This window comes from Microcebus murinus, chromosome 17, assembly GCF_040939455.1.
Source record: "Microcebus murinus isolate Inina chromosome 17, M.murinus_Inina_mat1.0, whole genome shotgun sequence".
NCBI lineage: Eukaryota > Metazoa > Chordata > Mammalia > Primates > Cheirogaleidae > Microcebus > Microcebus murinus.
Window position 1 is genome coordinate 711970 of NC_134120.1, and position 27280 is coordinate 739249.

General features: G+C 40.4%; 1 protein-coding gene across 4 annotated transcripts in view; it reads right to left on the reverse strand.

Annotated features, from left to right (window-relative positions):
• The window catches only part of ATP9B (ATPase phospholipid transporting 9B), a 214919-nt gene that overhangs the window by 108300 nt on the left and 79339 nt on the right, over positions 1 to 27280 (reverse strand). For 2 of the 4 annotated variants that reach the window (XM_012788897.2, XM_075993786.1), the window contains 3 exons: positions 15962 to 16042; positions 7568 to 7643; positions 176 to 252 (listed from right to left, as the gene is read on the reverse strand). In XM_012788897.2, the coding sequence (XP_012644351.1) occupies positions 176 to 252; positions 7568 to 7643; positions 15962 to 16042 (234 nt within the window). Of the gene's footprint in view, positions 1 to 175; positions 253 to 7567; positions 7644 to 15961; positions 16043 to 25008; positions 25092 to 27280 lie in introns of those variants that run through there. The other 2 variants (XM_075993787.1, XM_012788899.3) reach the window with 2 other exon arrangements.

The window sequence follows — 27280 nt, forward strand, 5'->3', positions numbered from 1 at the left end:
GAATGTTGTAATATAAACACAGAGAATTCATATCCTAAATCGCCAACATTACTGAAATTCTATTTTCATGCTCTATATTAAGCTAACATGAATGAGCTAGTCAGAACTATGCAGACTTTCTTACTGAAAGGAAAAAGCAAGTTCATTAGCACAGTTTCTCCTTCATCTAGCCTACCTTATTTTTTGGATTGGATGTGTTCATAACACTTCGAGTCTCTTTTCCAGTATAAATGACAACACCTATTACAGTACCTGCAAAAACACGAAAGTTGTCCTTATAGAAATACTTTAAAGGTTAGCAAACAGGTTACACTTTCTAATTAATCGTTTTGATGGAAAATATTGCACTATTTGATTTTACATAAATTTTGATTTTACATAAATGCATACAACACTATTTAATTTGGCTAGCTGAGGAAAATCTAATCTCAACTTTTAAAATGGACTTTGAAAAGTCAAATGATTTGTTAAGCAATACAAATTCACCTACATATAATATTAGAAAATGTACTAATATTCTTTTCACTGACAACAAAAAGAATGAAACCGGCATTTCGCTAATGTCTACTATATTTAGAGAAGCTATGCTCTTAACTGATCAAACTCATTATATGACCTTCATACCAAGATGGCACCCATTGACCAGATTCTTTTACCAAGAGTATACTTCCACTGCAAAGATCAAAGTACTACTAAGTATCAGCAAGAGTCTTTGCGAGTATTTCAGAGTGTATATTTAATTAACAATAGAAATGTTATAAAAATATTTGATTTTACATTTTATTGATTTTACATTTAGAAGTTACTAATCTCTTTTATTCATGTCTCTGAAAGTTAGGTTTTCTAATTTTACCAGTCAAGAAGATACAATAATTTTTAAACTTATAAAGAATAATAAAACACCCTTAAGAATGACCCATAGATTACAAAGGCTAAGAGGTACTCAATTCTGGAATGTCAAAATTAAAAACCATGGAAGTCTCCTTCTGCAATTACAGCTATGCATAATTTATATTCCTAATTTTCATCCCTAATGTTTATAAGTTTTGAAGGTAAGAAACACAATTAAGGTAAGAAAGACAATATATACATAATACTGAAATTACCATTACATAATTAACTATAATAATTATACAAAAACTCTTTGCTTTCACACTAATACATAATATTTTGTGAGTGCTGAGTCAGAACCTTTGGAGTAAATGGTATGGACTATCTCTTGGCTTTATGTGACCACAGATTCTGGCATACACATGTGTCACGTGACTTACACCTTCCACTTTAGAAAGCTTAGGAGGATGGAAGGTGCTAAGGTATTCCTCGTCAGTGATATCTGAAGAGGTCACATATTTTTCCTCTTCAACTATGGGTCACTGGGAGAGTTTGGAGGTGTCAGTTTGTCAAGTTCATGAAAGGCACTGCCAGCCTACACTTGGGATATAAGTTTGTCCAGCTAGACAAATATTGTCTTTGGCATTGTCCATACAAACTTCCTAGATGACTGTACTCAGTATTCATAAAAATATTAAATACATATAATAGTATGAAAAGTTTTCAAAGACTTGTGTCATATAATACTTTTATGTTAGTGAACCAAATATCAAATATGACCTTATCAATATTTTCCATGTTGCAAATTCAGTCTAACTTAATCAAAATATAAAAGCACTACTAGGCCAGCCAGGCGAGGTGGCTCATGCCTGTAATACTAGCACTCTGGGAGGCCGAAGTGGGCGGATAGCTCGGGGTCAGGAGTTCGAAACCAGCCTGAGCGAGAGCGAGACCCCGTTTCTACTGTAAATAGAAAGAAATTAATTGGCCAACTAATGTATATAGAAAAAATTAGCCAGGCATGGTGGCGCATGTCTGTAGTCCCAGCTACTTGGGAGGCTGAGGCAGCAGGATCGCTTGAGCCCAGAAGTTTGAGGTTGCTGTGAGCTAGGCTGACGCCATGGCACTCACTCCAGTCTAGGCACCAAAGCGAGACTCTGTCTCAAAAAATAAAATAAAATAAAATAAAAGCACCACTAATGTTGAACAATTACAATGATGTAACAAGGCAAATTGCATAAAATTAATTTACGTTTTAACATTAGCTAAATGACAAAGTCCCAAAGGAGCCTACCAATAATTAGTCAAACTAGAATCCCTTGCCCTAAAAGCAGATTCATGAGCCACGTGGACTTTTCAGCTGGCATTACAATTTACCCAAATTAAATGCGAGAAATGCAAGACATACACACTACTGGTGGGACTGCAAACTAGTGCAACCTCTGTGGAAAGCAACATGGAGATACCTCAAAGAGATACAAGTAGATTTACCATTTGATCCAGCAATCCCATTACTGGGCATCTACCCAAATGAACAAAAGACATTCTATAAAAAAAGACATTTGCACTAGAATGTTTATAGCAGCACAATTCACAATTGAAAAGATCGGGAAACAATCCAAGTGCCTATCAATACACGAGTGGATTAATAAAATGTGGTATATGTATACCATAGAGTACTATTCAGCTATAAGAAACAACGATGATATAGCACCTCTTGTATTTTCCTGGATAGAGTTGGAGCCCATTCTACTAAGAATCCCAAGAATGGAAAAATAAGCACCACATGTACTCACCAGCAAATCGGTTTTAACTAATCAACACCTAAGTGGACATATAGGAATAACATTCACTGGGTGTTGGGCACATGGGAGGGGGGAGAAGGAGATGGGTATATACATACATAATTAGTGCGATGCACACCAACTGGGGGATAGACATGCTTGAAGTTCTGACTGAGGGGGGGGTATAAGGGCAATGTACATAACCTAAACATTTATACCCCTATAATATGCTGAAATAAAAAAAAGAAGAAAAGAAAATTCTAATGCCTAACAATTAAAAAAAAAGTCTTTAACAAAATTTCTGATCCTGTATTTGCATAATCTGTCAAAATTTGCTAAAGCCTTTCAAATGTATTCTCTCAGTTGATTCTCACCAAAATTGAGTATGCACTGTAATTAGATTAAATATATTTTTTTCCGAGTCTGTCATGCTTTTTAATACCTAAAATTACTAAAATCAGCACAGGAATATTTGGAACATATTCCATTCTCTTTAACAAAGGGTAGGAATTTAGAGACTAGCATAAGCTAAAAGATTGAGTAAACCATGTGTTAATATATAGGGTATAAAGAAATAAAGAAAAGATGTTAACTGCTGATTTTCAAATGAGATGAGAGCACGACAGGAGATCACACTGATCTTTAGCCACATCAGATGATGGGGGGGGGGGGCACAACACGACAAACACAGAGTGATGCAAAGATTCCCAGTAAATAACATACTCCAATGGGAGGACTGCAAAATTAATTTATACTTCAAGTGTTAAATTAAGCTCCCTTCCACTAGCTCAAACTTGGGAAGCTTCTCTTTCAGAAAGACCTAAGTTCAGGAATATGCTGGGGTGTTAAAATCACAACCACCACAATAAAGAAATTCTTAACGGGTAGGTACCATCTCATCAAGGCCCTAAAGGTGAAGATGATAATAACATCCAAAATTAAAAAAAAAAAATTTGGTTCAATTTATATTGAGAAAAAGATTTATGAGCATTTACTATTTAAAGCTAGTGATTATATTTGTCTGATCCATATTTGCACACCTCAAATTGACTATAGTTAATTAAAAATCAATACAAAAACATTCAGATGCTCTGGGTCCAAACAGGGCGTAAGTACAATGACATCCCCTGCTACACTCCACTGACTCAGGGACCAGGGCTCTGATACCCAGTGATGTCTGCAGTGGTCTTGGTGGCTACAGTCCGAAAGTCAGCATGGGGTCCGGTTTCATTTCACATTAGTGGAACAGTAATTAATCTCTTAGCTACTACCTGACTCCCCTGTCACAAGCTATAGGGAAAATTTCATACAAAATCCTATCAATATCTAATTAACAGTATAGTTGCATTTTAGGCAAACAACTTTCCAAATGCAAAATAAGAAAAAAAATGCTAACAAGGTCAACTTTGGGAAAAAAAGATATTTTTTATATAAAAATTTCAAACTTATAACTACAAAATATAATTCAGCAAGTCAAACTAATTAGTTTACTTATTAAATATTTTAAAGAGTGAGCCTACCACATTTTTAGTTGCTATTTTTAAACTCCTGATATGATACTATGTTTAAATTGCAGATTATCAACTGATCCTTACAAATTCAAAATTAATTAAGACTATTCACAGAAAATTTTATACATACAAAATATACACCCTAGACCACTTTAACAAAATAATTAATAGCTTCAAACTATTGGGTCAAAAAGATAGTAAAATGTTTACTTAAATTTACTCAATTAAAAAAAAAGTAAATATGTACTTATGGGTGTACGAGAGATGTAAAAAGAGGTATCTGCCAATCAAAGTATTACCGAGTGTCCTGCTAGGTACTGGGGGAGAAGCAGACAGGGCCGCGCTCACCATGCTCTGGCACTGAGTGGAGCTCTCACGTGCGGCTCCAGGAAAGAGGGCGGGAGGCACAGAGGGACATACATCGAGCACAGTGGACAAGCACAGACCAGGCAGCAGGTCCCAGGAAAACTGACAGACACAACAGAGTGAGCCCTGGGAAGTCAAAAGACTTACAGAGAGTAACAGAGGTGACCTCTACTGATGTCCAAACTCCACATGGCCGGGCACACAGAGTGACACTCAAGACCTGCAGCCAGCCTGGGTCCCCATGAGCAGAGCGGGTCCTGACAGTCCTGCCTCAGAGGGCTCGGCTCCCTCCAGGTTCTGGGAGCTCAGTATCAGGGACTCTCTCTTGGGCTTATCGCTACAAAACATGGTGCTTCTCCAGGCCCCGAGTCTGTCCTCCGGAGAAACAGTGCTTTCTGAATCAACAGGGGTGATGGAGTGTCACAGCACTGCAAGCTCTGCGTCCTCCCGCTGGCCAGCCCTCGTCCAGGGTGTCTGTCTGTCTGTGTGGCTTGAGCCCTCGTCTGAGTGAACTCAGATGCTGTGACAGAGGAGGAAGGCCCAAGTTCAAGTCCCCTTAACAGCCAACCGGAATTCAATTGAGATTTAACTGTTAAGGTATAAGATTAAAGAGAATGCACAACTTGTAATCAATTATAATTACAAAGAAGATTAAGAGCCCTTGGGTTTGTCCTGAGATCTTAAAGCCTTTCAAACACTCCTCAGCAAATGGTAGTGTGGAAATATATAGAATGTGGAAATTGTTCAAAGATGTTCTAAAAGATTTGAAATTAAAGACAAGGCTTGCATTCTAAAGACGTCCCAACACAAGGTAACATTAAAGGCACCACAGTTGACCTTCATGGATGGCTTTAGAGCCATCTACACTCTAAGAAGATAAACCGCCCTGGAAAACCAAAGGCCACATGGCAAAGAGGACAAAACTGGGCTACGATACGGCCCACATGTGACAAGGCCTACTTAGCATCTGTGCTGCCAGGCACACAGCTGGCTGCTACGCTTGCCAAGGCGAGCAAGTAAACTGAGTCAGGAGAGAAGCCGTGTTCGGGAGCTACACGGGATGTCTCAGAAGCCTTGGCTAGGGCTGCTCCTGTCTCTTTGAGGAGAAATAGTACGGGGGGTCAGAAACACATTCTAATACATGTTCAAAAGGATCTAGGAAACAAAAGATCAATAAAATGTATTTAAAAAAGAGAATCTTCTATCTTCATGAATGATCCTTAATAATAAATGACATGGAAACAGAATAAAATAGCTAAAAACAGAAAATTCAAACTTTCTGATGGTGTATGAGCTTCTTATAAATTATTGGATGTGTTTTCTAACAAACTACTCAGTGCTGAGCGCTGAAGGGCGACAGCCATTAAGGACAGCGGCCGGAGTCTGTCCTGGCCCAGGTGCACTGTGGCTGCGACCAGCAGGGATGTGGAAGCTGCTGAGGGCAGTCCTCGGTGCAGGGCCAGGCTGCAGAATAGCACTCGCCAAACTGCTGGCCGGGGCAGGCAGTGCGTGCCTCCAGGAGTGATGCGAACACAACTCGACATGTGGAGTGAACAGGCATAAGGGCACAACTCTGAGTCTTCCCTGGCTGAAAGTGCACTCTCTACAATGCGAAGATCCTTCCCCAGGTCCACAGAGCCCAGGACCTGCGTGTCCACTTGTGAGGTGTCTTCAAGGTATGAACACCCTTCCTGAGGTCCACAGAGCTCAGGACCTGGCCAGTCCACCTTTGTTGTCTCTCCATGGAGCACCATCCTAACTTCTCTATTTTGAGAAATTTTTAAAATATGTAAATATGAGTAACAACAAAAGCCCACATAATTGAAACCTATCAAAACTGTCATATTTCCTACCAAGTTTATTATAGTGATACAAAACACTAGGACACAATTAAATCCCCTTTCATATTCTACCTGCTGAAAGGCAAATACGGAGGCAGCTGTCGTGCGGTTTCGCGTGCACATGGGCCGTGTCCAATAACTCTCTTCCCCCTGGCCAGGCACACTGGCCCTGGCCCTTGGACCCTTCTCCTCCTCCTCAGGGTCCTGGGTCCCTCTTAGCACTGCGCCTTCTGCCAAGAGTCCTCCGAGACCCTTCCTGCCTCTACCTCACCGGGACTCACGTCTGCACAGTCTTTCAGTCTGTTTCAGTGTTTCCACCTCCTAGATCTTGTCCAGAAAGGTTCTTGACTTGCACGTTTTTTATAGATATGTGATGTCACAGTATCAATCAACACTTTTGTGATACTGAGCACAGTAAAATCACCTGGACCATTTTCTGGATGTCTCCTCACTAAACCATAAACTCCCTGAGGACAAGACCCACAATGACTCTGTTCCAGACGGTATCGCCAGCGCCTGGCGCAGAACAGTTCTCCACACACAGTCCACGGAGGGAGAAGCACGTCTGAGCAGAGACAGGCGTGGAGCTCTGCGCAGTGCTGAGCGGACAGACACCCCAGACAAGCCCCCTCCACTCTTAGGTCCCTGTCACAACAGTGCCCTCTCCAGGTGGTCCCTGCCTGCTCAACTTCACCCCCAGCATCATCAGCAGTGTCAACTGCCATTAAGTTCTGACAGGTGATAATCATTCACATTTTCAATACCTTCTCTAGAATGTTACTTTTTAAACTGTCAGAATTTAAGCACCTCCCTCCTCAACCACCAGGAACACTGATAGGACCTGCCTCCCATGGCCTGCCTGGCCTCACCTCACTTTTCCCTGTCCCAGTCACTCAACCACACACTCTTTCTCCACCTAAAATCACCACTGGCATTCCCAGGACTGCTGTGCACCTCTAGGGCACAGTGACAAGTTTGTCAAGAAACGTGCCCAAACCTGGCAAATGCCCCGCGCTCCCACACGAAGGCTGTGCTTCTCTGCCTACCCCAGGCCTCGAGCACCAAGTGCAGGGACTGTCCCCTGCATGGGCCTCACCGCACACTCCCAGGCCACCCCAACTTGCAGACCGGCAGTCTGTGTGGAGCAAGGTCACTACGTATTTCAGGGCAGCCCCTGGACAACACAAAGCACCATCTGTCTGTGAGAATTCACACTCAGAGGAGACTGTCTTACCTGATGCAACAACAGTGCTTGCCCACAAGGTATTTTCTATGCTGAGACTTTCATGGATGGGCGGGTCACTGTCTTCCTATTCAAGGAGAGAAAAATGAAAACAAAACTGGCAAATTAGTGATTTTTCTTTTATTATTCATACTTTAAATGTCCACAGTATTAAAACCATGTCCACAGCCGGATCCAACTGAACAGCAGTGAAAAGGCACCACAAAACGGGAGGGCAGGGAAGGGAAATGTAGGAAATTAAAACCAAATGTGAAGACCACCTCTAATCAATTGATTATTTTTAATGTTTACTTTTAACATACACAAAGCAATTTAAATTTTCATGAAAATACTACATGTTCTTTCTATCTATCTATCCATCCATCCATCCATTTATTTATTTGTTTAGAGAGAGGGTCTTACTATGTTGCCCAGGCTGCTCTGGGACTCTGGTCTCAAGGGAGCCTCCCAAGTGGCTGGGACGACAGGTGCACCACCACACCCAGCTTGCTCTAATATTTTAAGAGTAAAACTGCATCTTCAAATATGTGATTTAATAACACTACAGCACTGCTAGACAAGTAGAAAACATTAGCCCAGAAACCACTAAAAATCAAGTATTCAACATTTATTTTATATGCATGAAAGAATCTTCTCCCCTTACCATTTGTTAAAGATAAGGGCTATGCTTTTTCAAATGTGTATATACTCACGACAGAAAAAAATGCTTCTGTGAATATTGTTGTAAAACATACACACACACACACACACACACATACACACACACACATATATGAACAGAAATGTCTTTTCTCTTAAATTCCTCTTTAAAAATATGTCATTATTATGTTGGATACTCTTCATTAAAACAAAAATCAAATATAAGCTGAATGTTGCTAGTCATGTACACAGATAACAAACATAGCCATACAGCAATATCACAACTGCAATATATGTAGTCTACCTTTATCTTTACACTTTTTTTTTTATTTCGGCATATTATGGGGGTACAGATTTTAAGGTTTCAATAAATGCCCATTTTCCCCCCTCCCCCCACAAGTCTGAGTCTCCATCATTTCAGAGACAAAAATTACAATATAAAATCTCAGAACTATTCATCTTATTCTAAAGTCACAGTCCGTATTTGGTCACGGAAACCGTGCTAGAACAAAGGACCGCAAACACCCACAGCCCTGCCCTCGCAGCAGCTTGGAAGAGCTGTCCCAGCTGCTGGGAGTCTCCTCTAAAACAATGCCACTCCAGAGAAATGCATTTTAATATAAACTGGTAACTTGCTATCAGCATATATTTGAAGATATCAAAGAAATCAAAATTGGGAAGGAAGGGAAGAAACTGAAAACCTATTTTCCAAAATAATCTGCATGTGAGAAACAGGTCTGTGCTGCTAGTATTTCCTTTCCATTCACTCAACAAACCACCTTCAGTGATGTGAGTTCTGGCCGTTTTGATAGCTACATGGAAGATAGTTGGTATCTGATTCTCTGATTTACTTGTGAGGCAAAGAATCTAAACCAATTCTACAGTTTCCAAACTATTAATATTTCCCCTAACTCTGCAAATATTTACAAAATAAAGTGTTTTCAGAAATAAAGTTTAATTTCAGAAGGAGGCTGGCCCCCGCTGCGCTGTGTGCATCAGACCCCAGTTGGGACCCACCATTAACCATTTTCCTTATACAGTTTTATGCCAATGGTAATATGCATTCATAAATTTCTAAACATACTGGAATCAAATTAAACTCTTCCACAGTAGCTAACATACCATCATTACAGTCTTTAAAATACATAAGAATATTCAAGTACTTTGTTTTCCAATCCTGTTCTTGTTTCCTCCACAGAAAATGCCAGGCCATTTTTGTTTATAACTATAGTATCTATTCAAGGTAAAGGGATAAAAATTGCCTAAAGCAGAAACAGATAATCCAGAAAAACTGAGTTTTCCCTTTGACTTTTATGGTTTTATAAAACCAAGAAAAATGAACTTTTAGAAAAGTGAGTAGCCTCCCACTATACTAATTATGTACTTGAATTTATGACTGAACTGAAATGACCAATTTCTGATTCATTCGCATAGATGGTCTTAAGAGTGTAATTCAGATAAATACTGTTGGAAAGACAGTAAAATCTGTATGTCCTCACTTCCTTTTCCCTAACGTGGCCAACAAGGTATAGCCTCAAACTGAATGTTGGTCTAGGAATTCCGGCTACAATCTAGCAAACTGAGTATGTAACTGGCATAAATAAGCCAATCGCACATTTATCATTTAAGGTTGGAGCAAATAAAGTTATCCACTAAAATAAACCCTGAATTATTTTCATTATATCAAAGCAATGCAGATGCTTGTTTCCCCACAGGACTGTAAGCTACGTGACGGCTCCCATCACAGAACAGGCACTCAGCCCCAGCTAGCAAAGGAACAAATACAAGAATAAGCAAAGCCGTAACTCTTCCTCTCATTCCCACAGGACCAGGCCCTGCACTGTGGCCCTGCGTCCGGTCTACACTCTGCTGCCACCCTGAGCCTCCTGCTGTGGGGTGCAGAGGCAGGTGCTGCTTCAGCCCCGCCAGCAGCTCTGCACCACCACTCAGTACCCACATACAAACTCACACCATTTACTCCCTTGAACCTTCCTAAGGTTTCCCTTAATGTGAAAGTTTAAAAAATCATTAATGCATGCAAATATTTTAGTGTATAGTATTTTCCCCTACGTTGAACTCCAAGAAAAAGAAGAGTATTAAAAAATATAAAAAGTTTATAAGGCTTTCTGAACTACAAATAAAAGATTCTATACAATTTAGTTTTAGAAATTTAAGTTGGTTCTCTTATTACTTTCCCATGACCATTTAATCAGTGAATGTTTTTGTCTATTTCTGACACAATCATGTATGGAAGGACACACAGTATCTATGCATTTTCCTTTCAATTCTGCAATAGCAATGATGGACTTTAAACATTAAACATTTCTCTAATAAGAAGAAAATTATTCTAAAAGATAGTTACTTACCAATCTCATGAAGTACAGAATAAAGATTGGGAAGATGGGAAAGAAATTATCTCAAAATAACCTTCTCTTTTGGTTTCCTTCTCCTTAATGTTATACAGTTTAAAAAGATAAAATCTGCTGGGGGGCGGAGGGAAGAATGCAGAATGTTACAATTTCAAGCTGGTTTCTCAACAGTATACCCCATTTTGTAAATAAAAGAGGTTTTCTTTTCAAAAGAAGACTATTTTGATTGAAAAAGACATGAACAATGATAAGTATGCTATGGTTTGCAAAGAAATTACAGCAGAAAATACATCATAAAAAAGATTAAATGGGAATATGATGTCAACAGACTATGAATACTGCTAATATTTCAAAACTGGCTAGAATCTCAAACTCCAAACTTCCAAGAGAAGACCTGTGTCTTGAACAGTAAGTGACATCAATGATATCAAGAACAATAACATGGACCATTTATATAATGCAAAACGTTACACAGTCAGCGATGCAGGTTGCCCTGACACTGTTGTGGGGGAGAGAAGCAGGTTCACAGCACACCTGTCGACAGTAGACTCTGCACAGGCCAGGAAGCCTTGGGTTAGTCACTCTAATTCTTGTTTAAGTAATTAAGTTCATACCAAAAAAATGCATTTTCTCTGATGTATATTACACTATACACAAAGGAAAAGCAGCAGCTATCACTTTTTAACAGTTTGGTTGATAAATCTGAATAATTAAAGTGAACTCCATTTTCCAGTTACAAAACTACTTGTCTTTTTCTTCTTTTTCAAAAAATGCACAAAAAAAGATTTGTCTTAAACAATCTGTAACTCAAGATTGATATATTTAAAGTGAGCTAAACAAAATCCTATTAGAAAACATCAAATAAAGGCAATGAAAGGCCATTTATTTGAATGACACTCATTAAGAACTTGCCATAACTCACAAACAGTCCAGTCCTCTGTCTGCTCCAACTTGGACCGTCCCCACCTCCATCTGCTCTCATGTGGACGGCTCCTAACCCTGTCTCTGTTCTGACCTGGGTGACCTCTGCCTCGGTAAAATAGCTAAGACACACAGCAAATCACCAATAGCACAACTGCTACACTGTTTTGTCTTTCTTCTCTCTCTGCAGTGAAACTCATGTTCTAAATATATCAGTTCACAGTATGCCACGACCGCCCTAAGAGGGTATCTTTGCTTCAATCTGAAACACCCATCATGACCCAGAGATAGTTTTAGATGCTTTCAGGTGATATTAACCCTCCTTAAATGACAGGAAAAGGCAAGATAAAATATAAGGCACAAAATACAAACATAAGATGACCTCGGGTTTTTTGTTTGTGTTAGGAAAGAAAGAAATTGAAGGACTGGCCATAGAAAACTGCCCATTGTGTTTACGCTGCATACAAGTTGAACTCTTCTCATCACAATATCAACACATGGCTCACCTGGGAGGGATGAGGACCCCAGCCCAGGAAGGGCACTCTCACAGACCTCCCCACTGGGAAACTGGGCCTGCTCCCATCCCACTCACCACCAACCAGGTCCTGCACCTGTATGAGCCTCGTGGCATACATTCCCAGGAGTGGTGCTCATACAGGAAAAAGGATGACAGCCAACACTTCCAGAGTTCCTATGTGTTCTCTGACTGCTCTGAGATGTAAGACTCAGAAGTATGCTGCGTTCTGCCAAGCTCACCCATCTAAAAAGTGGTGAAGCCACAGTGCAATCCCAGAGTTAAAGAGGTGCTTATATTGAAGGAAACTGTGTTAACTATTTGCAGCCTCCCCTGATCTACAGAAGAAAATGCAGCAAAGCTGTGGTGGTACCTAAAAATTGAAGAAATTCAAGAGCATACTGTTTTCTGTTAAGCAAAGCAGCCTTGAGGAAATGTAAAATGCACACAATCTGTAGCGCCAAACAAAGATTGGAAAGGTCGGTTTGAACAAGGGACACTATAGTAGTCTCTCTTCTGAGTACAACCAGACTGGCTAACTCCTCACTCGAGAGGTATCACACTGCTCGGCACCCTGACCCATGCTGGACGCCATAACCAGGTCCGGGCTACCACACAGGATAAGAAGAGATGGGCCCTGCTGCCACAGGGCATCGACTGCTGGATGGCAATTTTCAAAATTATGACTCACAAGAATATAAAATGAACACTTTTCAAAGATTTTCTTTAACGTATTAATTAAAGGAAGAACCAGTAAAACTGTTCAGACTAGTTCAGATGAGAATCGACCCTGCACAGACTTGCATTCTCTACCTACAGCATTCACATGCACTGCTGTAAACTGGACTCACTTCTATCGCCGGCATCCTCCCACAACTCAGCCTCTGCCCACGAAGCGTGGAACGGCCCGGCCATGAGGAAGGCAGGCCCCTGCAGCCTGCCAGAGCTGCCCCGAGGGCTCAGCCGGACTCTGAAAGGCCCAGGGAGCCACTGAGTAACAGAGGAGCATGGACACATGGAGAGATCCATGGTACACAGACCACGTGTTGCAGGATACAGGACCGACGGCCAGAGAGCTGGAATGGGAACAAAGTCAGAGGAAAGAGGATGGAGGGCGCACATAGAGCACAGCCTTGGTCCTGCAAGAGGGGGACAGCGTGGAGCTGGGTGGCACATGGGCCTATGTGCCCTGCTGTGGCCTTAGTCGTGGCCATGTGTGCAATAAGAAGACTGGCAGAGTGGCAGGTTTTAGCCTGTCAGAGTCTTGAGTGCAGAAACACATGTCTGAGTAGCAGAGGCCAGCAGGCCTTGAAGGTGGGAGGAGGATCCAGCGGTGCCAGGGCTGCCCTGGCAGAACTTGCCCAGGGGCCGCTGTCAAGACATGAACCAGGGCCAACGTCACCCACCCCAGGGCGGCTCAGAGCGTGACCTGCCTACAGGGGCTGCTCCTCTCTGAAGCACTGTCCAGCATCAAGGGGGCCAGGAAGAAGGAAGCGACTGCCACACTCACGACTGCCCTGTCCAAAGAGGGGTCCCTACCATGATAGCCGCTGCAGCACAGATGTGTGCCTGCCCAGCCCTTCTGCAGACCTCCAGGCTCAGACAGGTTCAGACCTGGAGGAAGCAGCAGAAGTGAGGGGTCCACCCACATCACCCCTCGCAGAAGAAGCCTCCCTTGGAACTTCCATGCCGAGAGCCACAAATATGCCTGAAACACAAGAAGGGGACAGGTTGTCGCCAAGTGGGAGTCAGAGGTTAAGCAGGAATGGGCTGTGCTTCCAAGAGGGAAAATGACCAGGGAGTCAGCACCGTGCTGCACCGCTGTGAACAAACCAGTCCTAAGTAGGAAAGGAGGCGAATGCAGCGGAGCTGGCGAAGAAAGCGAGGCGACACTTCCGGCATGTGCTATACCGCTCAATCTCAAAACTGAATTCACAGACTCAAAAACAAGGAGGTTCTGAAGGTAAGATAACCAACACTCACCATCTCCACGCCCTGCAAATGTGAATTACTCGGCCCTCACTTTCACCAGCAAAGGCTGTCACTGGTGATAACCCCGAGGGAGTGTGTACTGAAGGGGTGCTATGTCTTCCTGAATTCCTACCCCTCAGTGCCACAACTGCTAGCCTAGGAACGCTGAGTGTCTGAAAATCATAATTCAGAATTAAACCCTTAGTAAAGTAATGCGTGAGACTAAAGTAGAACACAACTGCTTCATGCCTCAACCTTAACCTGTACCCTTCCCCCACTCTGACCTCCAGCACCAAGCACTCCCTGGTGCCCACTGCGTCTTCTCCCACGCCACAAACCCTTGTTCACAGCCACAAACCCTCACTGGCCTGGCCTCTTCCCATCGACTCGCTCCAGGGGCTGGCAGAGGCCGGCACATCAGTTCCTTTTCTTTTTCTCCTTCCTCTTTGGCTCTGTTTGTACGTACAAGGCATGTGCAGACACCAAAAACACATATACAAGTGCTATGCCTGTAGCATCGTTTTTCTTTCTTCTTCTTCTTCTTCTTCTTTTTTTTTTTTTTTTGAGACAGTGTCTTGCTCTGTCACGTGGGCTAAAGTACAGTGGCGCAATCATAGCTGACTGTAGCCTCCAACTCCTGGACTCAAGTGATCCTCCTGCTTCAGCCTCCCAAGCAGCTGGGGCTACAGGTTTATACAGCCTCCCCACACCCATGTCCTCAGGCACACACAACACCCCTCCGATACAGGCGCTGCAGTCAGGGCTCCTAGCTGGGACACACTGCTCACTTCATGTACTTCTACACACAGTATGGCAAAGGCATCCAACGTTTAGGAAGTCATAAGCAATATAAATTGGAAAGGAACGAGAAAGAAAAGGAAAGGAAAGGAAGAAAGAAATAATATTCCAAATTCTTAATAGTGGATACATTATTAACTCTTAATTGAGTATACTAAGGGTACCTCTTTATAACACTTATTCTCATCTGTTGTCTTTAATAAGAACACGCTGTTTTCATAATAAGTATTTTTGTAAAAACACAAAAAGACATGAATGTGTTTCAGAACTCATTCTCTAGCACTTATCACCAGGACATGCTTCCTCCTGTGTCTCCAAGAACATTTTTCAGTGCTTGTGTGTAGCACTCATGGAAATGAGCAGCTGCGAGGTGATGTCCCTCCCCCTACAGGACCCAGCAACCTCACAGGTGCCCTCACCTCACGTCCTTCATCTGCACATGAACTTTCCCATGATATAAGCTCTGTAAATGCTTTCCCAAGTGATGACAACTACTTGCCAAACCTTGCATGTGACCAAGAGTGAAACAAAGGAGACTGCACCAACATACATCTTTTAAAAATAATTGCAGCAATTAAAAACAAACTATAGTCACAAATTAAAATTCCTCATTATAAAGCATTTATGATATCAATTACAAGCTGTTAAAATCAGAAGTGACTGAGTCCTTCACATTCTATTAGTCAGGATTGGAGGGGATTCAAGCTTTGCCAAAACTTCCTAATAATGAAAAGTACGTGGCATGAAATAGGCATATGTATATAAAGAAATGTACACACACAGAGACACACACATACATACATGTATATATTCATACATCCAGTTAACAAAAAATTAGATATGACGTGTATACCACAGGATACCAACTATCCAGTTAAAACTGAAATAGTTAAATTATTTTATTTTTCTGACTCACAATATTTTAGAAGATAAAGAGCTTATCAATAGTAAATATGCTAAAAAGTTAGAAAAACTACACTGAATATATCCAAAAAACATATCTGATAGAGGAAAATTTAAGAAGTTGAAACATTATGTAGGGTTTTCCCTTTCTACTTCGAAAGGAAATTAGAACTGCATGAACTTGAACTTGATTGAACTGATCTCTCAAAACAAAACTCTGCTACTTCTAACTTGCACACACAATGAATATATTCAAGAGATTGAACTTACCCTGGTAAATGTGCCTTCAAAGCTATGAATATCCAGCTGTGGCTTCTGAGCATAAACATAAGCATTGATAGAAAAAAGGTCCTGAAATACAGAACATTTGAATTAATTACAATAATATAATTTAGTAAAATTACTTGGGCAATTTTCAATTGCTAATTTTTATTTTTCATATATTATTTACCAAAAGTGATCATTGATATTCTTAGATTTTGTGTGCCAACACCATGAATTAGGATGGAAGATGACTAAAAAACCAAATACTTAAGCTCAACAGGGGCATGATTTTGATTCTAACAGAACACCACTGCTTAATGTCAGATATATGTCGAAACCACTTGGGAGGTACTCGTAAAACATCCACCTCCTGGGGCTGTGTACAAGGTTCCTGCAGTTCCATGTGAAGCAAAGAGACCCACAGAGAGGGATGTGTGATTATGTCACTATATCTGTGCAGCACTCCATTGGTCCTTTCAGAAGGTAGCAGGGTGGTTGCTGGCTTCCTCATGCTCTAAACACAGGGCTCTTTCTCAATAGATCTCTTCTGCCAGTGGGACTGGTGGATTGTTTATCATGCTCAATCACTTTTAAGAAAACATTTTTCTTTTTTTAGGAGACAGGGTCTCACTCTGTCACCCAGGCTGGATCGCAGTGGTGCAATCATAGCTCACTGTAACCTCAAACTCCTAGGTTCAAGTAATCCTCTAGCCTCAGCCTCCCAAAAGTTGCTGAGACTACAGGTATGTGCCATCACACCAGGTTAACTTTTTTTATTTTTTGTAGAGATGAGGTCTTGTTATGTTGCCCAGGATGGTCTCAAATTCCTGGCCTCAAGCAATCCTCCTTCCTCAGGCCTCCCAAAGTCCTGGGATTATAAGCATGAGCCACTGTGCCCAGCCTAAGAAAATATTCTTTTAACAGAGAACAACACATAATGGTCTAAAATTGATATGACTTCTTTCATCTCTAAAAGACATATTTACTACTTTTACATTTATTTCCTACTTTAATCTATATGAATCAGGAACATACAAATTTATAAACTGCTTCAAGTTCCTTGAAGAACAATTAAGAAGTACTTGGTGCTAATAAAAATGGGAATCATGACGACAATTCTAAAGGAGACATCCTATTTGCAGGGCAACAAAATCCTCCTAGAAAACTGACCAAATAGCTTTAGTGCACTCCATTCACTAAGCAGCATTAAGAGGAAATCAAAGACTCTCAACAGAAAAAAAAAAAAAAAAAGAAGAAGAAGAAATGGTGTGAACTATCTTCAACCTTTATTATTCCTGTTTCATTTTAAAAGCAGACTTTCTGAGCTTTAGATGAGCAGGTAGCTTCCCACCTAAAGAATACATTTCTCAGCCTTCTCTGCAGCTGGTCATGGCCATGTGACTGATTCTAGCCCGCAAACGTGAGCAGAAACGGATGCCCTTCTGGGCTGCAAGTGCCCCACAGGCCCATCCTGCCCTCTCCTGCAGCCGCCATGGGAACCCATCCTGCAAAGTCACCTGGAAGATGACAAAGTTGTTCTACCAGGCTTAGACCACCCACCTCTGGGGTGTTGACAGTGAAAAACTTGATTTGGGGTCACATTTTGAGTGACATTAGTACAGGAAACAGAAACCACCCTAGGTCTTCTAGCACTGTGGTCCCCAACCCCTAGGCTGCACACCAGTACCAGTCCGTGGCCTGTTAGGAACCAGGCTGCACAGCGGGAGGTGAGCGGTGGATGAGTGAGCAAAGCTTCATCTGTGTTTACAGCCGCTCCCCAGGGCTGGCATCACCGACTGAGCTCCGCCTCCTGTCAGATCAGTGGCAGCATCGGATTCTCAAAGGAGCTCAAACCCTATTGTAAACTGCACTTGGAGGGATCCAGGTTGTGCTTCTTAGGAGACTCTAACGCCTGGTGATCTGAGGTGGAGCTGAGGTGGTGATGCTAGCGCTGGGGAGTGGCTGCAAATACAGATTATCATTAGCAGAGAGGACTGACTGCACAATAAATGCTTGAATCATCCCCAAACCACCTCTCACCCTCGGGTCCATGGAAAAACTGTCTTCCATGAAACTGGTCCCTGGTGTCAAAAAGTTTGGGGACCGCTGCAATCTAGCAGAAAGTGACTTAATATACAGGATGAGATGTTTCCTTAATATACAGGATGAGATGTTTCCAAAATCAGAGGAAGGATGAAGCTCATGACTGAACCTCCAAAGCTTACTCTCAGAAATGTGACCAAAATGATCCTCCATCAAACATACGAAGGCAAGGATGGCGTCTGAGCCATGCCAATGGAGCTGTGACGCCAGGGTGTGGAGATCACTGCCTGCATGGCAACTGCCACCAAGCCCTGAGCTGCAGAGTAGCAGAAGGAACTCAGATGTCACAAGGACACCAGCCTTCAGGAAACACCCACGGGCAGAAAGGTAAACTCCTCCTCACTCCTGCCTCGCAAAAGGGACTGACTTACACACCTTCAAGGGGCTCTGGGAAGAACATGCAAATTCGTTTTCAAGTTTCTAAAGAACAGAGGCTGTAAGAGGGTGGAATAAAGGTTGAACACACCAGTTCCCCACCATAGAGCTGTTACTATAGCTTAAACTATATATTAACTAACAAAAATTTATTTTCAAGTTAATTAAGTCAAGATAGTTTATACAAGAAGAAATACATTGTATAATAACTTGAGACTCATGAATGTACTGCTAGAATGTTTAATAAGCAGCCAAACACCCTAGAGATAAGGCAAGTTTAAGAATTGCCTATCATTTAAATATTACACTGTGACAGTGATTTTCAAAACATGAAATTTTCATGTAGTAGACCTTTTGATACATGAAAATAAAGAACATGGCAACAAGCTCATTTCTATGTGCACATGAGCATTTAGAGGAATGCATTTCATCTAATATAGTAGACATCAAACGACTGAATAATGGCACAATAATGAGAATGTCATTCGAAGCTTTTCACGATAATTTAAAAATCATTCTCAAGTTTTCAATAATGTAGAAAAGCCTCTGCTATTAGGTCAAGGGCAACATTTGTTCACATTACTTAAAGGTCATTAAAATACATCCTTAATCATAACATGTGGTTCATTACAAATAAAATTGCCTTTTGTTCAATAAAACTAATTAAATGTAAATGGTATTGTTTATTGCTATATAGATCTTTTGAAATAAATCAGCATGTCATGATTTATTGAAAATTACTGTGGCTTCGTGGTTGTTAATAAATTGGCTTGATCACAAAAGCCAGAAACATATTTCCAGACATCTATGGTGCCTGGAAACCATACCCTCTACACAGCGACAAAGTGAAAGAACACATCTGGCTTCCCAGGTACTGTGGCACAGCCATTATCACGTGAGTTCTTGGACTTTAAGTCTCTGATCACAGTAAGTGCTCTGAGACAACAACACAGTTCGCGGAAGTCACTCTTAGTTGTGCCCTTGGTTCTCTAAGAAAAGCCCTCAGGTCCACAGCTTTACTTAGTCTGGTGTCACCTCGCTCCAGTCTGCTGCAACAGGCCAGTGACACAACAGCAGCTCATAACGCAGAACATCCCCCACATCCATAACACGAGAGACACAAAGTGGAAATGAGTGACAAGGATGGGTTTAAGGAATTAAATGAAAAACTGAATCACCTGCCTCTATCCATAATGAAATCAGAGCTTCTCTATAGAAAAAAAGATCTATATATATAATATGCCAAATTATATGAAGCTACAAATTGAAATTGATTAATGAATCAGCAATTCAGTTAAACTTGCCTTTGTTCCAGAATATACTGCTTTTTATGGTAATGTCAAAAATTAAAGGCGAAGCGCAGTGGCTCACACCTGTAATCCCAGCACTCTGGGAGGCCGAGGCGGGAGGATAGCTCAAGGTTAGGAGTTCAAGACCAGCATGAGCAACAGCGAGACCCCATCTCTACTAAAAATAGAAAAGAAATTAATTGGACAACTAAAAATATATATAAAAAAAAATTAGCCAGGCATGGTCGTGCATGCCTGTAGTCCCAGCTACTCGGGAGGGTGAGGCAGAAGGATCGCTTGAGCCCAGGAATTTGAGGTTGCTGTGAGCTAGGCTGACACCATGGCACTCTAGCCCGGACAACAGAGTGAGACTCTGTCTCAAAAAAAAAAAAAAAAATTAAAATGTTTTCATTTACCATACAGTCATGTCACTCAAATATGTACTGGACATAAAATTTTAAAAGTAGCATTATATGAATTGTATAACTCTGTAAATATTTTAAAGTTCACATATATATCTGTGTGTATATATATGTCTGTCTCTGATAAAAGAAGAAAGCAGCCTTAAATTATTGATATGCTCTGTAATCACAGTGAAGTTATAGATAATAAATAGTAGGGTGAAATTTTAACTATTAAGGTACAATTTACATGTAACAAAGTGCACACACCTAAAGTGTAAAATGTCACGTGTTCTGTGTATATGCCTGTGGCCATCACCCAAGACACTGAGCATCTCCACCACCCACAGCAGCACCACTGTGCCCCTAGCAGCCACCCCTCCCTCCACTCCTCGCTTCCATCAACTAAGTGATGCGCTTTCCTAGACGTTGCTATTAATGGGAATCATACTCTTGTTTGGTTGGTTTATGTTTGGCTTTTCTTTCAGACAAATTCTTTCTAATATAATATTTTGATTCTGCACTTTCTTTTCTACTACACTTAGCAGAATTAAATCTATTACAAAGTTATCATTAGTCTGGCTGACCCCACGCTGCCTACAGCCAGTGTACTCCACAAGAGTCTTCGGGGGAAGACAGGGTGGGGCTGTCATTTACGTGTGACAGCAAACCAAAGCCCTCTCAGTCACTTAAGGATTCACAGTCTCTCTCTCCCCTTTAGTCCTGGAATGATTACTTGAGGATGCACATTAGAAAAAGAAAACAGCACACAAGGAGGACGTTCCAAGAAACGGCAGCACTAACCCAGTAGTCAGGTCAAAATACGTTAGAAAGTCAACAGGCTACAAGTACAAGCATGTCTCCACGATAAAACTTAACTCATACTAACAAACAGTATGAGGATACATCTTAAGTAGTAATGAAACTCACTGCTTTATTTTGCAACATAAAAAAGAAAAGCAGAAAACATAGGGTAGCAGTGAGGGTGGGCAAGAGCTGAAGAAGGAAGCAACACACAGGAAACTGCAGCTGCAGTGAGGCACAGTTTGCTCTGGTAGGTCACTGTACGAGATAAAAAGGAACCTACTCAACCTCCACCCTACAACTCTCATCCAGCTACACAGATTCTGTAACATTATTACACATCCCTCTCTACCAGTCTCTGTGCATCACATAAAACTGCAGGGAATGATATTTTAATAATTGTAACACTATAAATGCAAATGACTAGTCTCTCACTTTTAGGCTCCACCTACTCACAAACACTTAAAGTGGTTAAAAGGATAAATGAATATTGGCAGGAGAATAGCCTTCCGGGTGCAATACCAAACCTATAAGCATAAAGGAAAACATATAAATATTTACCTAAATAAGGTTTAAAACATTTATATGGCAAAAGATTGGGAGACTATCTTTTGCAACGTGGACTGGACAAAGGTATGGAGAAACAAGCACACTCATACTTGATGTTGACAGTGAAAAATTGTGCAAACATCTGAGGGCAATTTTAAATTTGTGTGAAAACAGTAAGTAGTTCCATATATGGTACCGGTTTAACTGATTAAACACATTTCTTTTTTTTTTTTTTTTAAGTTTAATCAAACTTAAAAAGCTCACTCACACAGCTTGACCCAAAATAAATGCTAAATGGATTCAATTTTGTATGTGAAGCAGATATTATTTCAAATATAATCATGAGCAGAAATAGTCTAAGCATAAAACCAAAACATTAATCGTCTTAAAAACCATTTTAAAAATGCTGGTAGGTCACATTATTTAAACATGCTGAACTTTTATTTGAGCAAAAGAAACTATAAACAAAAGTACTTAGAAAAGACTGAGACATGCTTTGTGTCCTAGGATATTGTCAATCTTAGAGAATGACCCATGAGCTGATGAGAAGAAAGTATATTCAGTGGTTTTTGGGTAGAATGTCCTGTAAATGTCAGTCAGGTCCATTTGTTCTAGGGTTCTGTTTAAGTCTATTATTTCTTTTTGATTTTCTGTTTGGAGGATCTGTCCTGTGCTGTCAGTGGGGTGTTAAAGTCTCCAACTATTAAGGTGTTGTTGTTTATCCATTTGTTTAGATGCAGTAGAGTTTGATTTATGAATCTGGGTGCATCAAGGTTGGCTGCATATATATTTAGAATTGTTATGTCTTCTTGTTGAACTATACCCTTCACCATTATATAGTGACCTTCTTTGTCTTTTATTACTTTTGTTGATTTAAAAACTAAGTTATCGGTAATCAGCACCACCACGCCAGCTCTCTTTTGGCTTCCGTTTGCTTGAAATATTGTTCTCCACCCCTTTACCTTTAGTCTAATTGCATCCTAACAGGTTAGATGTGTTTCCTGAAGGCAGAAGATACTTGGCTTGTGTTTTTTTATCCATTCAGCCGGCCTATGTCTCTTGAGTGGGGAGTTCAAGCCATTAACATTTATTGAGATAACCGATAGGTGGGGAAGATTTCTGTTCATTATGTTGGGTTGAACTTTATTGCTTTGTTTTCTCTCTCGAGCTGTTGTAGTATCTGGGCTTTGATCTTTAGCTTTGAGTAGATTTACATTCGTGAATGTTTATTGTGATGATCCATGGGTAACAATGTTTTGAGTACTTCTTGAAGGGCTGGTCTTGTCTTGGTGAATTCCCTCAGTCTTTGTTTATCTGAGAATGTCTTTATTTCTCCTCCATACACGAACCTTAGTTTTACAGGGAATAAGATTCTAGGCTGGGCATTGTTTTGTTTCAGAAGAGTGAGAATGGGGCCCCAGTCTCTCCTTGCTTGTAAAGTCTCATTAGAGAAGTCTGGTGTTATTCGAATTGGCTTTCCCTTGTATGTTACTTGCTTCTTTCGTCTTACAGCTCTTAGTAGGGCCTCTTTAGTTGATATTTTGGTCAGTCTGATCACTGCATGTCGTGATGTCTTCCTGTTTGCACTGAATCTCCCAGGGGTCCTCTGAGCTTCGTGAACTTGTATATCGAGATTTTGAGCAAGGACTGGGAAATTTTCCTCTATTATATCTTCAAATAGCTTGTCCAACCCTTGAGTGTTTTCTTCTTCCCCTTCTGGTAACCCTATGACCCTCACATTAGGTTTCTTCACATAATCCCACATCTCTTGTAGGCTTTGCTCTTTTCTCTTGTATCTCTGCTCTATCTCTGTGACTGATTTATTTAATTGGAAGGTGTTATCTTCAATCTCTGAGATTCTTTCTTCTGTTTGATCTACCCTGTTCTTGAGGCTTTCCACTGTATTTTGTAGTTCCCAGAATTGATTCTTCATTTCCAGGAGTTCAGTTAAACTTTTCTTCATTGTATCGATTTCTTCAGTGAATTTTTGTTCTAGGTCCTGGAGGCTTTTTGTGGTTTCTTTGTGTTGGTTATGGAGTTGTTCTTGCAGGTCACTGAATTTTCCTTATGATTCATATTCAAAATTTCTCTTCTGTCATTTTGGTTGCCTGATTTGGTTGGTGTCCGTTTCTAAGGGGCTGGTACTTTTCTTTGGGGGTGTGGTTTCCGTTTGGTTCTTCATATTTCCGGAGTTCCTTCACTGATTTCCTCTCATGTCAATCAGTTGCTTCTTTCCTTTAGGTTTTCGTTTCGGTATTCACACATCTTTGTTTAGTTTCTGAGCCGGTAGTTGGTGTCTGTGGGTGAGATTCGACCACTCCCTGTATGATGAGTCAATAGGTGCCAAGAAAAGGGTACAAAAATTAGAAAATTAAAAAAAAATGATTTCTGGGGGATGGTCATGCTGGAAACTCAGACTTGTGGGGGGAGGGAAGAAGGGCATTGTTTGAAACCTTAAAATTTGTACCCCCATAATATGCCAAAATAAAAAAAAAATGATTAACAAACTTTATACACAAAGAAATTTAAAAACACCCAACAGAAAAATGAGCAGATGACATAAACAGACAAAAATATGAGAAATATACTTTCTTAGATAAAAATTATCTTCAATTTCATAAAAAAATTAAAATTTGATGTAAACAGTATACCATTTTCACGGTTTCAGATTGGAAAAGAGTGAGAGAATGACTACTTAAAACACAGCAGATGTCATCAGCTGCTGCAGACTTCTGGAGAGCACTCTGGCCTTTTGGCCAGAGGACCAAAATCCTTGAAATATGCTTAGTGTTTGATCTGGAACCTTCTAGGATCCTACTAGTCTTGGGGGGATATAACTAACACTGTCATAAAACATCAAAATTGTTAGCTTTTATATTTATCAATATCAGGCTGGTTACAGAAGCTATAATTTATCACAAATTATGCAGCTAATAAAACACTTGCAGAGATACACAATTTCTAACATGAAAAGATGATCCCAAATATATTGTTGAATAAACATTTTACTGGGAAAAAAATAGGATATATATATATATATATATATATATATATATATATCAATAGCATTATCCAACCAGCAAGTGTGTAACAAGGATAGGTAATGCCAGGAAGAGTTTGCACCAAAACGTCCATGACAGCCAAGGCTAACTGGTAAATTATGAAGGTTTTCTTCCATTTTATGACTTATTACTTTCAATGCACACGTTACTATTAAAATCAGGAAGATAAAAATCAACCTCTACCTCTTTTTTTGAAGGAATGCATCCTAAAAGAGAGGGCTGAGGAGTCTCTGAGGCAGAGAAAGGGAGGTACCCAAGCCTCTGCAAGGGGTTTACCTGGTCTGGCGAATCCAGTGCTAACAGGCATATATATCCCTACCGATAAGCAAATCCTCAATTAACAAATGCCTGTTTGTTTGTTTGTTTGTTTTAATTTAATTATGTGAATTGTCATATAGCTTTAGTCCAGAAGAAAGTTAATATTTCTCATTAAAAATTAATCAATGACTGCCAAGTGTGGTAGCACACACCTGTAATCCCAGCCACTCGGGAGACTGCGCTGGGAGGATCACTTGAGCCCAGGACTTCAAGGCTAGCTTAGGCAGCGTAGCAAGATTCTGTCATCGTCGTCGTTGTCGTCATCATCATCATCATCATCATCAAGGATGACTTCTACAATCATGTTGTAGTAACTGCTATGAGACTTGCCCTCCCACCAAAAACAACTGGAAAGATGAACAAGATAGATGAAATAACTATTTGTAGATACTGCATATACTGACCCCAGGGAGAAAAGAAACAAAGCTGTATGCCCCAAGTAAGCCCAGCTTCTTGCATAAAGGGAATTTACCACATCACAGGGCAAGAGGGGAAGCTAAGCAGAGGAGGGCAGCTTTTCTGAGTTTAGGAGATAGATCAGAATTCAGGGAAACTGCAATACCTCGTCTTTGCAAAGTACTGTAAAGCAGGAAGGAAGAAAACGAGTTGCAGAAATAGGCAAAATGTTCCACTTGAGTCTGTCACTGAATGCTAACATGCATGTTACTAGGGTAAAACCATACCTATGGTTTTACCAGGCAAAGTACAACCAGAGAGCTCCACACTGAACTACCCCCAGAGATAACAAAGAAGGAGAGAGATCAAGTTTTGACTAGCCAGAGTTGAGAGGCATCTTTGAATCAGCAAGGATTTCAGTAGGTCCCAGAAGGATCCTGCCCCAGCAGTAGGATTGAACTTGCATTATGACCAAGGGGACTCTAGGCCCACTCTAACAAAGTTTAAGAACAGCCTTGAAAAGATCAAGCTGATCTACAGTTGCTGACCTAAGAAAATAAAGATCAAGAGGCTTTGAAGGAAGAAATAAAAACCGTAGGCAGTAAATATGATATTTATAATATCCGGCATACAACAAAAAATGATCAGACATAGAAGAAGCTGGAAAGTGTGACCTATAACAGGAAGAAAAAATTTTAAATAGAAACATAACCAAAAATGACAGAGAATTAACATCAAAGGAATTAAGTATTATAAACTATTAAAAGATTTACATGAAACCATAGACATATCAGGAGAATAAAAAAAGGTATTTAAACAACAAAAAAATGAGAGAAATACATGGAACATACATAGATTAAAAAATATGATATCTGAGAGTAAATAAAATTTATTGGTTGGGCTTAACAGAAGGCTAGATATTGCAGAAGATAAAATCAGCAAATCCAAAAGGTTGAACAACAGAAAAGATCAAAAGTCAAAATTCAAGTTACAGAAGGAAAAAAAACTGAAAAAGAGGAGCAAGCAAGCTTCTGTGGTGTGTGGGGATACTGAGGCGCCTACCATGTGTGGCTCATGTCTCAGGGAGAGCAGAAATAAAGATGTGAAAAATAAAGGCTGAAAATTTTTGAAAATGGATGAAAACCATGAATATCCAGATACAAGAATCCCAACAAACTCTGAAGCAAGACAAATCAAAACACATCATACCCAAATTCCTGAAAGCCAATATTAAAATTATATATCTTTAAAATATCCAGAGAAAAGGTACACAGGATGAAGATGGGACAGGGTAGAAAAGACTGCAGAACTTTCCAGAACTGTGGAAATTATAAGATAAACAGTGACAACTTTGAAAAGTGGGGACAGAAGAGAAAAACTGTCAAACATGAAGACAAAACAAAGACAGTTTTCAAACAAAAAAACCTGACATGACCCTTCTCTGTGAGACAGGTTGAAAGGCATGCTCCATGCTGGAGGACGGTGGCAGCAAAAGGAAACTCGATCAACACGCAGGGAGAGGAGCCCAGGGGCTGGTGAATGTATGGGCAAATGGAAAGGACTGCTCATTTCTTAGTATCTTTAAAACCTACTTGACTACTTTAAACAAAAAGCAATAATGCATTGTGTAGTTTATAATAGAAAGAAACATGTGTGACACAAACACAAAGGATGGGAAGGGGTGGACGTCCACTATGCACAACTCACGAACTGTAGGCAATGGTATAATGTCACTTGGAGAAAGACGGTGATGAGTTAAAAAAAATACCAACTGGAGACATAACAACGACTACAAAATAGAACTAATGTGCATAGCTAATAAGCCAGTGACGGCATTAAATAGAAATATATGCCAATACTCAAAAATGAAAAAAGGAACAAAGAAATTAGATAATTAGAAAATCAACAGCAAGATGACTGACTTAAGCTCAGCCATATTAAATATTAAGATAAATGTACACTTTAAAAATGCAGCAATTGTCAGAAGAAATGAAAAAGTGATACTTACATATATTATGTTAACAAGAA